Source organism: Stegodyphus dumicola, chromosome X1, assembly GCF_044657685.1.
Source record: "Stegodyphus dumicola isolate Sdum_Otavi_A_Nest chromosome X1, ASM4465768v1".
Lineage (NCBI taxonomy): Eukaryota > Metazoa > Arthropoda > Arachnida > Araneae > Eresidae > Stegodyphus > Stegodyphus dumicola.
The window spans coordinates 78,032,295-78,047,908 of NC_140780.1; the positions used below are offsets into that span (position 1 = coordinate 78,032,295).

The 15,614-nt window shown below is 30.8% G+C and overlaps 1 protein-coding gene and 1 long non-coding RNA gene across 2 annotated transcripts in view; one reads left to right on the plus strand and one right to left on the minus strand.

Annotated features, from left to right (window-relative positions):
• Positions 1 to 15,614, plus strand: part of LOC118192796 (uncharacterized) — an 85,745-nt gene that overhangs the window by 53,062 nt on the left and 17,069 nt on the right. The gene's annotated exons all lie outside the window — the stretch shown is intronic.
• Positions 4,906 to 7,225, minus strand: LOC118192795 (trophoblast glycoprotein-like). The gene has a single exon (XM_085807116.1). It carries the CDS (start codon positions 6,962 to 6,964, stop codon positions 5,798 to 5,800), a length of 1,167 nt encoding a protein of 388 aa, XP_085663242.1. The 5' UTR covers positions 6,965 to 7,225; the 3' UTR covers positions 4,906 to 5,797.

A 15,614-nucleotide genomic window follows, 5' to 3' on the forward strand; every position in this document is an offset into this window, starting at 1 on the left:
CAATGAGAATCATTTTTTACATCGATTTGCTGTCTTTAACAGCAGGTATTTGAATTCCTTACTTTTTTACGAGATTTGAGAGTATCGTCGTTTGTTTTTGAAGAACTCATAATATGTTATGCATTTTAATAGTTGTGAAAAAATAATAAAAGAAACTTAGATTTTCCAAATGGAAAAATGCCTAGGATTGACTAAGCGGAAAAGGGACGATTCACGGGTGATGGATTCAGGACAATCTACAAGCACTAAGAATATTGAAAAGAAAAGAAATATTGTTTATAGAAAATATAAAGAAAGTCATTTATCATTTGGGTTTACTTGGAATGGAGACAATATGGACCCTCAAACTCAATGTGTTGTTTGTGGCATTGGCGACGCTACAGCATGTGCAACAAGTGCAGCCGCAACGGGCGGCAGATTCTAGGGATCGAAGTGATTGCATCGGGTGGCGAAAATCCCAGCGCCGGAACTGGTTTGCGGTGAACTATTATCCAATCATTGTATAAAACCATCGTTTCTTAAAAGACATCTTGATTCTAAGCATGCCAGTTTAAAGAATCTGAAGAATATTCTAAGAGGAAATTATCGGAGTTAAAAAGAGGCTAATGAACTTAATAATATTCCGTTGTAGTGATGCGAAATAAAATCAAATGAAAAATACATTTATAATTCATCCCATATACGATTCGGAATAAACCACATGAAAAAAATTTAAAAAAAAAAAAAAAAAAAAAAAAAGAAGAAGAAGAAGAAGCACAGTGGCAAATTGCAAGAAACAAGGAACAGACAAAAAATATGTCAAAAACTGAAAATGAAATTACAACTTCCGCGACGTCTTCAACAGGGGGTTACTGCAACGAAAGAAGTAAATAAATAAAACAGCCTGTTTCTGAAACGAAAAAGACACAAATTAAAGTTTAAAATTTAAAAACAGTCTTAGAAAATCGATCAAAGTAACATGTGTCATCTTCACTCCAGTCTCTACAGGTCGAAATAAACAGTGACAAAAATGAAAAATTATAACATCAAAAATCTATACAAGTAAAAAAAAATGCGAAATAATGGACAAATTAAGAAACAAAAATATTTTGAGCAGAACGAGTCCAAAAACTAAACCTGGCAAAATAATAATCCAATACTTGAATAAACAAAACCATATGCAAATTTTTTAATACAAAATAGAAAATAAAAAAACTGTGTAAATTTTGAAAACATAAAGCCCAGGTTAAAAGGAAATAATAGCATATATCATAAACAAGAAAAAAGCTTAAAAATATAATAATTTTTTTTTAGTGCTAGTGGCCAGAGTTCAAAAACATGTAAAGCAGAGTTATCCAATATATGCAAAAATAAATGAAAATTCAATCTAAAAAATGTAAAATAAAAATAAAAAAGCAAGTTCTTAAAATCTTTAACACAAGAGCAACAAAAGCTTTGAAATGAAAAAATATATATACTCCTGTATGTAAAGCAAAGTCTAAAATGTGTTAAGTAATGGAATTTAAATAAATTATGAATTTCAAACTGATTAAATAAATTCAATAAAACTAATTAGAAAAAACTTTTCTTGTATCATAAAAATCGTAGAGGTACGAATGAATTGTTTGGGAAAAAAAAAAAAAAAAAAAAAAAAAAAACATCAAATTACCTGAAATATGAATCCTAAAAAGATCAACAATTTCAGTTTCTGATGAAATTTAAACGTACTTTTTATTATATATATGGGATTTGAGAGAAGATACTAATATTAATTTGTAGAGCAGCTGAAATTAGTTTTCTTGTTTAGATAAATATTAACAAATCTTCTTAGCTAGTAGAACGGTTTTAATTTTCAAATTTACCAATTTACGTAAATTGCTATAATTTTATTTTAAAAATTTTCTTTATTTAATCTAAAAATGCGGTTCGCTAAGCGATTCTGAATTCACACCAATATTATTGTAGTATAATGCCTTATTAAGCTTTCCATTTTAAAGCAATGAAATTATTTAACTTTTTTACAAATTTCAAATTTTAATATCAGTAACGATTAAATATTTATTTTGTTTTGCAGTTACTCTAACCGGTATACTTTGACACACGATTAATAATAATTGATAATTATGATCATCTGCAGCATTTTCATAATTAGTAAAAAAGTTTCAAACTCCCTTATATTCATATATTGGGATTTTTAACTTTCCCTTCAACCATTTCATTTTTAAACCCACTCTTTAATTTAAAAATGCAACGATATACTAATTTAAGAATACGTGGCGAGATATCGCGGTTGATCAGCGATTAATATCGGAGGCCTTATAATATGATAGTACCTTTTTCTCACCTGCTGAGAACCTTAGTTTCACAGAAGGCAAACTGTCATAATTGATCAGACTTCACACAGACACAGTACCAGTTTAATATGCATGCAAGAGTTCTTGAAAAGAAATGAGCTTATCGAGAAAGTGAAACTGTTGTTGGTTTTTAAACAGCTCATTGTAGGAAATTAAAATGATAAATACCGTTGGTGTCAAACTGCAGTAGTTAGGATATCATCAAGTATATTGCAGCAGACGAGTGATGGGACGTAGTTACAATCGTTGATTTATGTTCTATATTTAAAAGTTTCTTAAAAAAAAAAAAAAAAAAGCGTTATTAAAATTCGTGTGAAAAGAACCGTATGGCAAAAACAGCTAAATTAAATATAAATAACGATGAAAATTTCATAATGCAGGAAAGGCATTTAACAGTAACTTTCCGAATAATGACAATTTTATAGCGAAATGTGAAGAGCAGAATTTTTGCGTTAAAATAAAAGATGTTCTTAAGATGTATGCGTTCTTTGATAATTTGCGTAAGAATTCTCGGAATAAATTTTGTCAACAAGGTGAAGTATGAATATTTTATAACTTTACAATCCGTTAAAATATATTAGAACACAGAACTCTTTCAGACTACTGGAATGTGCCTGAAACTAAGGGGAGAAAATTAGTGAATGTATAGATGAAAAATCAAAATTTAAATTTGCACAAAAAATTCACCGAAGGAAAACAGATACGTCAGTTTTATAGTAAATACATAATGCAAAAGATAAGCATAGGTATCACACAGTTTTTAAGATTTTAGATATTGATATATCGTCGTTAATTGAATGTTCAGAACTAAGACTGGACAGTGAGAATTTTAGTTTCGTATATAATTTGTCTGCAAGTGATACTGAAATGTATTTTGTAATATTTTGAAACTACATTCTTTTCTACATACATTTCTTCTAAACAAGTGGTTTTTTTTTTTTTTTTTTTTTTTTTTTTTTATTCAAATAAAACTAATATATTCGACTTAGACGCCCTTTTTCGGTTTCACCTGTTGCATTACTTCTGGGTTTTGCCATGTAACGAAAATAGATAAATTACCTACCCAGAATTCGAATTTCCCGACTTGAAATAGATGATTTTTTACGTTATGCGTCAAAAAAATCTCGAAAATATTTAACGCAACCAACTCGTTTCACCGGGAATCTTACTTAAGAACCAACCCTTCCTTCGCTTCTAACGATTTTTCTCTCTTCCGGCAGAAACACTTAGCGGGTGCAAAACAAGTGTATACATCTGTGTACTTTGTCTGTCTTCGGAATTTGCAGTTGTCTTGACTCCGCAGTTACTCATCTGGCCGGTGATTGGCCTCCAGTTATTTGTACCCATAGCATTCAAACAAAATCTTTGCTTTTATTTTTTTTTAACCACCATGTCAAGCATTGTTTACTATAACCTGAAACTAACCTACCTTAAAATGCTTTTCTAGTTTGAATTTTAATTTGAAAGAAGTAGAAAGTAGGTAAAGATTTAATAAATTTTTTAAAGAAATAGCACGTTATGCTTACAGTATACCCATTTTCCTCTGATTTCAGATCACAAACCTATGTACTGAGCATTTTTAATCGATTGCGTTACAATTGAAACACATCGTATCTTTTCTGTAACAGGTCAGTATGAATCAACTTGATATTTTCAGCGAGAAATCGTAGCTTAATCATCAGCTCATTTCGAATGTAGCAAAATTTTCATAACAAGGAACGAAATAGAATGGCACACTTTTACAACTTTATCTACAATACTCACTTTGGAAACATTTTTTGAGTATTAGGTGTTACTTTATATATGCATATTTTTCAAAGTTTCTTGGCGCATAACTGCAAAATTTAGTTTCATTTTAACTCGTAAAAAGCTTGCTAAAAAGTCGAGAGGATTTACATATCATAGAATCATTTTACACAGCATTTTACTATGGGATTGAATTAACTCATATTTGATTACCAAACGTTTTAATAAAAACTATTATAATAAATATAAGCGATATGCAATGCACTTTACAAAACTGATTATTAAATATAAAGGTAATAAAAAAAATCCTGTTTTCACTAACACACACATATTTATATTTCCGATCAATGACAATGATTACATGTTTTAATTTTTCCTTTTACAATTGAAATATTATTCTTCGCGATGATTTAACTCCAGTCCCCGTTAAAACATTATTAACATTTTGCTTTCAAATTACTTCAAAACATCTTTCAAAATATAACTTACCAGTATGGATGCACACTTTGAAAATAATTCTACTTTAATTAAACTTAGGAGATAATATAATCAATTAATCAATACTGTTTAGGAAATAAATTATATAAAACATATATATTTATATATGTATAACATATATAATTATATAATATACACATATATGCTTTTCTTCTCATTTATATGAATTTACCTGTTGTAATAAATTCATTAAAATTACTTATTTCTTTGTGCTTCTCATGAATATTTTTTAATAATAATGAATAATGGAGAATTTTTCCCATGAATTGTTCAATATACTACTTTATCTCTCAAATTCATCGCAAGACAAATGTGAATTCAATTAAACTGAAGAACAATAATTGACTATATTTACTACTTAAAATAACACCTAAATATCTATTTTATCATCGCTAAATTTATTCACATATTACTGTGATCATTTAAGCAAAAAATGAGTAAAATATTAAAATAAATTCTTCTAAAAAATATTACAAAACTCAGTTTAACTCTGAATACTATTTTTACCCTTTAATGAATACTTATGAATTAAGAAAACATGGTAGGAATCAAGCATTAACTTCAAGCTCAGAGCACCAACTTACAAAAAAGTGTCAATATTAAATATTTTTTTACAAATTTCACAAAATTCAAACAAGTATTAAAAAAAGAAACTAATTAATTATGTTACTTCAGATAATGTTTATCACTTAACAGCAATAATAATTTTGCAAACTCTCTTTCTCAATATCAGAATAACTATTTCAAACACGCATACTGGTAAATAATATATAATGAATTCCAAATATATTTTATTTTAATAAACAGTCTTTGTTTCAGTTTAGTTTTTGATCAACAAGAATATGAATTATAGCAATATTATTTTTAATATTTTCCTAAGACATGAATTATTAAATATATTTTCACTTCAAAAATACATAGTTTTATGACTTTAATTATAATATATTATTTCAATAACTTAAAACGACAAAAAAACATTTTCCATATACTTAAAGAATTTGAGACAAGTATAAAAAATTCTGCACAGATAAGACAAAATTTCACGATATGGCAACTACAAACTAAGAATTTTTTCGCAAGATAGCTTCACTTACCATTACATTAATAAACTAACAAAGCAAAATCATTTAATATGGAAACAGGTTATTTTTAATGCAAATCAAGCAATAATATTTTCTAATATCATGTCAGGCTGCAAATTAATAGTTCGTCTACCAAATTTAAACACTCATTGTGCCTTCTCTTCTGTCCAGTGATACATAATGGAATTTATCATATACGGGATAAAATGCCCTGCGAAGATAACTACTAACTGTAACTCTATTCTTATACATTATAACGCCCATAATTATTGCTAGGCAAAATAACGCTAGCAGTGAAATAATAAATGCAGCTGAAGAATGATAGTAGATTTCACTCAGGGTATCAGTACATTGCAAATTACTCAAATGTAGTGTAAATATTCTTTTTCCCACATTAGGAGGATGGCCATCGAAGCAGTATAATTGTTCCTTGTTTGATAGAGTCACTGAAGTCGTAAGCATCCATTCAAAAGTTTTAATCATTCTGCAATCGCATTTAAATGGATTGGATGTTAAATTAATTTCCAGTTGCTTATTTGTGTCTAAACTTTTAAGCGTTTGATCGGAAAGATAAGGAATTAAGTTATTTCTTACATCAAGTTTTTTCAGATATTTCAGGCACGAGAAATTTAGAGGAATGTCATTCAGATGATTGTGAGCTAAATATAACTCTTCTAAAACCGCTAAAGAACAAAATTCTTCCTGGTCAATCCGAGATATCTCATTGTTTTCCATATTCAAAACACGAAGATTAAACAAATAACTATTTTCAAAAATCTGGAGTAAATTTGACAAATAGTCTCCTGCTTTTATTTTTTCTGTAAAAGCATTCCTGAGATGCAGTTCTTTAAGGTTAACAAAATTGCTGAACATCCTTGGATGATGATCTTTGGAAATAATGTATAAATCATTATCGTTAAGAATGAGTTTTGTTACATTAGCTACGTTATGAAACGTCTTACCTTTTATGGTTTGAATATGGTTGTTGGACAGATCAATCGTATGCAGTTTCTCGTAAACATTTTCCAGTCCAAATATGTTTAATGGAAGGTCTTTAATTTCATTTCCTACGAACACAAGCACTTCTGTTTCAGGTGGTAGTTTTCTTAACATCAGAGCATTGTCGAAACCGGCATTCGTACAGTTGGTAACATAGGTTAAGCGGTTTTCTGGTCCATACGGCACATAACTACATTCGCACAAATCTGCAAAATCAGTCGGACATCCTTGTGAAACAAATGCATAACAAAAGCTAAGGAAAAGGGTGAAACACACGTGAACGAGCATGAAAAAGTTGTAAGCCATCGTATCAGAATATGAATTCGCAATGTAATAAAGACGCCTTTCGCACCTGTCAGTTTTTATTACTCACACATTCACTTTGTGCAGATGAAGTTATCCATCTTTTTACTTTTCATACATTCTAAATCTCAGCTTAAACAGTCATCTGTTAAAAACATTAAAAATTTCAGCACACGCATTAAATGTGTGAAAGCTGAAGTAAACTGAATGCTTCACAGCGCTGTGAAAAGTGTCCTGTCTCACGGCTGTTTCGACCGAACAACTGGAAACTTGTCCGTCCCGACAAAAACCTGTTTGGGGGCATCTGTTCAGTGTGACAGTATAACAATAGGTTGCTATTCTCTAACGGAATTTTCTGCATTTCCCCTTTCAGCGTATCTTGTTGGGAGTGCCAGTCTAAAGTCTTCTGAGAGAGGGAACGTTGGAGAAATGCGGTTATAATAATTTTTTTTTGGTCAAAATATATTTAACGAAATTCTCTGCAAGTGATATTGAATATCTGATTAGACACTGTGTTAAACTATGATAACGCCTTTTCGAAGTTAATAATTTTAAGCGTGATATAACAAAAATATATGGTATTTAAGTTGAATGCATGCGTTAAGAAATTGCATTAGAAAAAGCGAATGCAGAAACGCGTTCTTACAGATTAAAAAAAAAAAATCGTTAATTGTATTTAAATTTTTATTGTTTCATATATAGTTTCCTAGTACATTTCTGAAATAAAACAAGCTAAAAATTTGATATACTAATAAAAAAGAGAGGAGGATTTCCGATTATTTCGGTATTTGATATCTTGAACGATTTAATAATTATTGTTTAACAAAAGCTACTTATCACTTTCAGATAGACTATAGGATAATTACAGATGTGACTCCTCACAGTCTATGAAATCTCAAGAAAATACAACAGATGCAAACTTAACGTTCAACTTTGGTTGCAGGCGTGTTTAATTTAAAATTAGTTTTAACTTACTGTATTTGATTTCAAAATACAATAATACAATGAACTTCTTGTAAGCAAAATCATTTCTTGCAATGGATAAATTTAAAATTAAATATCGTTAATTTTAATCGTTAAGTTAGCGAATAATATCACTAACTTTACCAGTTTTGTGGGTTTAAAGTTTTTACAAGACTGAAAATTTTTAAATAGGTGATTATTTTTCAATGAATTATAATATTCTCTCTTTTGTGTTTAAGAAGGTGAAATTTGACTTCTAATTATGATCAGGGCTTAATTTCTAAAATTAGAAGTACTGGGGAGCCCTATAGAAGGACGTAAAGAAAGAAGAAAAATGCATAAGTATTATAATTAATAATTAAATTATTTCAATATTTAAAATTAAAATTAAAATTCATTAAATATAAATAAAATTTAATAAATAGTTAAATAATAAAATAAAATATCAGTCCTTGTCTTATTTAAGGCTATGGCGAGATTTACAGTTTCACTCAAAAACTAATAAATAGCTCATATAGCCTTTGGTTGTATTTCAGCCTGGAATACACTGTATAATGCAGTATCAAGTGATGATAGAAACAGACAATATGACCTACAGACAGCAAAGGGTGATAGAAAAGACTCTTCTATTTCCAGCATACCAATGAAAAAAAGGTTAAACTTTGAAGCATCGCTAATGAAAATAGAGAGAATACTAGAAACACTATGAAAGTATAGACGGAAATTTTACCGGAGAAGTGTAGCTTTGAAAACAAAGACAGAAGAGTTCAACGATGTCTGACCGCGATCCCCATTCGATATAATTTTAGCTGTCAAGCAATACGTGACGAGGGAAAAAAACTTGTCCTGCATCCGAAACTGTAACAACATAAGAAACATTAGGCTCTACACAAGTGACAATTTTCTTCCCCATATTTGTTTATGTCGTTCCCAAAAGCCTGTCTTTCCTTGGGCAGTTACGGGCGTTGTACGTGCACGATCATGTTTTACTTTTCGCGGACGAAAACTTTAGCCGTTCTCATAAATTTATTGCACTTTAAGAATCTGCAGAATAAGCCTTAGACATGTAGGTGGACAGCTTTTCTTTCCGTAAAAGTCTTAACCTAAGTCAAAGGGTTTGTTTCTCAGGAAAAGATTAGACATGCATTCAGATGTTAGAATCGATTTTTAAGCTTATTTGTTACTAAATTAAATCTTGTCTGCTGAAACTGTGCTTCATTTGCATAGCCCTCCGGCTAGAATTACGACTAACTTCAAAAACTGAGAAGTACTGGAGCCCGGCTCCGGTGGGCTCCAGCGCAATTTGAACTTTGATCATGATCAAAGACAAAGTTTTTATGCGCACAGCTTTTATGATCAAAGACAAAGTTTTTATGCACAGCATGTGGATGTTGCTTGTCCCTAGTTGTGTATGTGTGTCGTTAAATATTTACTAGGTTGCATTATGTTAATTATTTCAGAATTATTCAGGTGCGGTCGCACCGGCCGGCAGAATTTAGGAGTGGCGAAATTTTTATAATTTAGGGGAGGCTCTAGACAGAAGAAATTAGAAACAACAAATGTTTAGAATTTAGGGAAGAACAGGGCAATAGAATGTAGGGATGCAAAGATGCCTAGCGCCAGCCCTGAGTGAGATATTCGATGTATATGGAACACCTATTGGAAGAGAGGTTAAAATTGCTGAACGCTGGTAATATCACACAGATTCAAATCCTAGTGGAAAGAAGAGCATTATTTTCGTGGTTCTTCCCTTCTGTAATGTGAATTATTAGGCATTTTCCTGTAAGAAGTCTTCCACAAAGGGATCCCTCACCTTAGGCAGAAAATCTCGGTGTGCTTTTCCATAATGTAATAAATCCAATCCGCTAATTACATGAAACAGAATATATTGGTCACTCGTAAACTAATGATTATTTTTGTTGAGCATCATTTTTACTTATCTAGTTGTTTTATGATTCAAATGAAAATAATTTATAATCTAACAAATTTTGAGTTTCATCAACCTGTTTGTAGTAATTATATAGAATTCTGTACTGTGTAAACCTAATTTAAAGTTCTTTAAAACACTATTTAGACTGACAACGTAGTTATCGCTCCATCTGTTAAAGTACATTCATCTGTACTACAAATTACTAAGAAGGTTTTAAATAACATTTTTAATTAAGGCTTGAACTTTGCCAAACGTAGAACTTGCGGGTAAAATTAAACCCCGCCACATGCGTGAAGTAAACAACAGAAACGTGATTTTACAAATTGAAACGGATTTCCAGCCGGAAACTGAAATATAACTTGCCTAATTAAGTGTTTGCTCAAACTTCTTATTGCTCTATTAAACTTCGGCTAGCAAAATAGCTAATACCGGAATACTAGAGCTGAGCAGGAGCTAGTACAATTGGCAAGCGTCGTTGCCGCAAGCTCTAAAACTTTCAAGATCTCTGCCTTAAATAGTCTTAATTCATATGCATCCTGGTGAGGGCTAACGAAAAGGAGAAGTTATAGAGCAAATTCAAATCATAAAAATGATTTAATTAATTTAAACTCTGCATCTGTCGCATAGAAATAAACCTCGAGCGTAATAATAAAAATCTATTTTCTACCATATTTTATTACGAAGTAAATGCTTAACAAGCCAGAGAGACTACCAACTTGTCCTCTGAATGTGCATTAATGATAAGGTTATTAGTTCTGTGAATGAATATGAAAGTAAATGAAATCGTATCAACGAATGCAAGTAAGTTTCGAAACATTTTAAATCTGTAAATTTCGCTATGTTAAAAAACAGTTACTATGCGTAATACGCCAAGCAAGCTACCCTCAGTAAAAAAAAAAAAAAAAAAAAAAAAAAAAAAACTGAAAGTTTTCAGATTTTAAATTACGTCCATAGAGGAGTTTTTTTTAACGTTTTGTGTGTTACCATTATTTATTATCATGTTCTTTGCATTTAAACCATAAAATTCAGTTCAAGAACAATATCTCAAAATATTTTTAAATTGAGCATATCTTTAGAATTTCTGATACACAGTCTCACGCGCTGGAGATAAAAAATGTTTTTTCTGTACAACGTTGCCATTACTCTCTTTGAAATCCTTGAGTTTGTTAATCAGAAATTCGTTAAAGTTTTGCAATATATGAAATCGATAATAAAACAAATTCGAAATTTCAAATTTGGACTTCCAGATGCTCATATTCGCAGTAGGATTACGTTATTCAAAATTTGATGGCTCTAGGTACCGTTGTTTTTTATCACAGTGCGAGAAACATACATACATTTATGCAGATTCTTCATTATTTAATTTCTTCAAATATAATACAGGGCGATAATATTTTGTGGCAACAGTTTGAAAAGTGATACAGCTTTTTAAAGATTTCAACGCAAAATGCCAAAACGAAAACAATAGTCCCTCAGGGACAGAGCCCTTTTTTTTTTTTTGGACTAAAAATAAAAGAGCATTAAACTGTCGTCTGCCAGATTTCTTTTGAAAAGATTTCCGCAGATCAATCATATTTTCCTTTCAGTAACTTAACACCGACTTTTGTATACTTGAGTGCAATACTGTATTTATTTCATTATACTGCATACAGCACTTTTTTTCCTTTTATAACTGCGGGCATGGTAAATGATAAAGGTATGATTACTTAATTTTCGTTATATCTATTCAAAATGAAGATGAATGTTGTTATAATTGCATGAAGAAGAAAATAGCTTCTCCTTTCCAACTGTCTGCCAAAGTAATAATAATAGCGATAACAATACTAATAATGTTATATTTCACCGTTATACACTTCAATTGGGAAAGAAAACAAAATTATTATATTAACACACTGAAGTTGATTGTTCCAAGAATTAGAGAACATCGGTTTTTATTTTATAATTTAGGCTAGATTCGCTATGACATTTATGGGCTTAAGTTACTGAAATCCTGCCGTTATTGGATCTTTCCCGTTATAGGTTGGTTTGGTTTGGTTTATTTAGTTATGGCAAAGTATTAGAGGGCTATCAACCTGAGAGGAGTGATAACCTTCATGGAGGACTTTCTAAGAGAAACTGGCACATATACACGTTACATATGGGGAAAACCATTCAGTCATAAGATAACACAAGCTAAACAGTTTTCTACAAAAAAAAAAAAAAAAAAAAAGTAAGTGCCAACGCTATTTATTGGCTACCGTTAAATTAATTCTGTTATTTTTATCAATTAAAAGTTTTAAAAGTGTATAATTCTGTTATTTGTTTAATGAGCAGTGTATAATGATTAATGACCAATTAATGAGCAGTATCGTAATCTCTCTCTAGCTCACATTTAGTCAAATTTGTTTGTTCGAAAAGCAATTAGCGTTATACTGAAATAATTATTAATAAAAGAACGAAAGGTATCTTTTATTAGAGTAAATTTTGAGCTTACAACAATGCGAAGCAAATCGTGATGTATATCTGTCTTCACGTTAATATGTGATTTATATTTACTTAATTTTGATGGCTGAAATTCCAGCCGCGAAAGGTAGGAAGTTGCAAAAAGAATTAATAACTTAAGTGTTATATTTTGCAAATCCTTTTGGCAATTTCATACATGTAAACTTCGCTTTTAGATGAACGTTTTGGATTTTTCTTTTCTTTTTCCCGGTATTACTCTAAAATCAGAAAATTATCACTACTGAGGAAATTCTTAATGCATTAAAAACCTTTCACAGTTTTAGAGACATGGCTAGTTAAAATGAGCTAAAGGTTGAGCTTGAATTGCGAAAATTACTTTCGCATTTTAATATAATTCCTTCTACATAGGTGAACCATAGCGATGCTATTGTAAATGAACAGAGATTTAATACTTTTTGGAGGGAAAAAAACTCTACTTTCATCCGCGGTTCCCTTGACTCTCTGTCAAGGTGCCTCAAGTACTAACATGCACCAACTGAAAAGCTACTGTATTTTTAGTTGTATAAGCTTGAATTTTATGTAACTTGAATAAATATGTATTGGCAAAGATGTGCGTTGAAGACTTTAAGGTCAATTCAAGCGTAGACGCCTTCGTAATAGTTACTTGGTCGGATCACTGTTGAGAAAAATCAGAGTCTCTTAGAGCATGAGTAGTAAGCGAACTTTATAATAAACAAGGAGTCAGCAGACATGAAAGATCTGTCATGTGGTTGTTATATCTCTGCAGCCCATAAACTTCTAACATCATTCATCCCTTTAAGGGGAAAAAGGGGGGAAGGAAAAGCAAGGGATGAGATATTTCCTGGCAGGAACTCAATTCCTTTCATTTATTGCATTTGCCCAACACGTTAAAAGGTGTGGACAATGAGCATTAAAACAGGTGCCAGCTGTGATCCTCACTCATCACAATAAAAAGACCATGCAAGAACTACTTGTCTTCTGCTCTTCGCTTCGCCGCGGCTAAATAAGCATTTCTTAAGAGAAATGACTTTTATTCGAATTAAAATGATCTGCGAAAAAATTACAAACATTTTATGTTCTCTTGTTTACATATTCTTCGCATTTTCCGTGGGGAGGGGGAATGATGATAATTTTCAAAAAGAAGAGAGAAATTATTTCGGCTGTGAAAGATTAAAAAAAAAAGATTAAGTTGTTAAAATTTCTCTTCTTAAACAAACTGACCTCTTTTTCTTATTGTATTTTTATTTAAAAATAGTGCTAAATGTATCATCTCTTAGTAGTGTGCTCAGGAATATAACTATAAAAATCTAAAGAAATAAAGGGCTTACCCAAAATTCTTGGCAGAGACATTTAAACAAGTACTTATTTTTTCCAAATCATGTATTACGTGAGCCAACAAATTAGTACTAGAAGCAAAATATGATTAAAACTTTCGATTTATAATGTCGCATTTCACATCAGAATTTACCCATTTGCAACTATGCAGAAAATTTGCAGAAGAGGAACATTACTGTTTTTCACTTTTGGAGGGTTTTAATGTATGCAGTTTAAATATATACATAAATATTCGTCTAAATTGAAAATAAATAGTTAATCATTCATTCAAGCAAATACTTGTACCCGGAGATAATTTTATAAATTTCCTTTAAAGTCAATGCCATATCTATCTTATTTTGGAGATACACTTTTTTATGCGCATGCGAATTATTGCTGTAAGAGTAACTTAGAAGCTTCTACCATCACATTACAAGACGTAACATTTGTACGTGGTGACTGCACACTTGGAAAGTGGAATACGCTCATAAAGAGATTATGTTTGCCTGCATATGACACTTAATCAGTTTGCTCGAAAAGCAGCACATATTGTTAAAATCGATAGAGAAGCCATTAGAACTATTATCAATTTATGAAGTCAAAATGGAAATTTCAAAATTTCGTCTCGATTTGGTATCAGTTTTTAGTGATATGATATCTGAAGTGCAATCAAGAATATTTGTATCACAATTTTCGTAAATAATTTTAGGGTACTTAAGGTACTTAACTACGCACTTGCTTTTAAATCAGCTAGCAGATTGAACTTAACTCAGAGTTGCAAAATCAACTAACTCATTGAACTTAATTCAGAGTTGCAAATTTATATAATTTGAAGTTTAAATGAAGTTAAGACGTACTTTTCTAACACTGTAGCTGACATTTCGAGCAGTTAATAGGAAATAAAGATTTCTGTACGAAAACTACGCACAAAATCGATTAAAATTAACAATTACAGCAATTTCATATCAATAAGAAATCATATACTAGAACACTCTAAAATTTTATCAAAACTACTCAGATTGGTTAAATTTTAGTTACGGGATTGCGCAGCTGTTAAAGCATCAATCTAGGAAAAAAGCAATTTCAGTTTCGGCAATTCTTTTCGTTAAAGTCATTTTTCTCTATTTGCGGTACGTATTCCTTTTCATCTGCATAGTCTAGTCTCTTGTATGTGCTGTGAGACGAAAAGCACTCCCTGCTTTAAAATATATTACCTTTGTGATAATCTCATAGGTACGTTTTTTTTATAGCACACACGCATAAATGTGTAGGGATTGGGGTTACTTTTTAACGTAACTTTGTTTATAGCACCAGGATAGATTTCTGATGTACAAAATGTAATTATCTCTAACAACTTTCAATATATAAAACAACTTTGAGTACGCAAGCAGTATGTGAAGAGTATTTAGAATTAAAAACCACTACCTTTCTTTCATTTAAAAATTGGGGGGTGAGGATTAAATAAAATTTAAAAGAAAAAAAAGCCCCCCCCCCCAAGTTCAACTTGGCATTCTTTTCTGCCTTCTGTTACTTCGTTGTTCATTCTTTACACTAAGCCTTACTGAAGTTCTATTCTATAGTTACATACCCATTTTGAAAAAACGTGTCTATGTCAGCATTGCGCACGAAAGAATGGTTTCTAATCATCAAAAAATTAAATAAGACAGAAAAGTAAGGAAAATAACAATCAAGAGCTGAAAACACGTGTCCATGTCAAATCACTCAAAACCTAATAATAAAGCCTTCAGGGCTTCATCTGATTACTTTTTATTCATTTGACCTGCTAAAAACAAGAACACTATGAAAATGAAGTTGCAATGCGACTTTTAAGTCGATACAAGAATGAATTGTTACATCAAAAGCTAAATATTGCAAGTAAAATATTCTGTGTATCGAAATTAGTGCTTCTCTTATAACACAAAATTTTATTGAATCGTATGTGAATACGTAATAATTTACATTCGCTCTAATGTTTCCAAATCT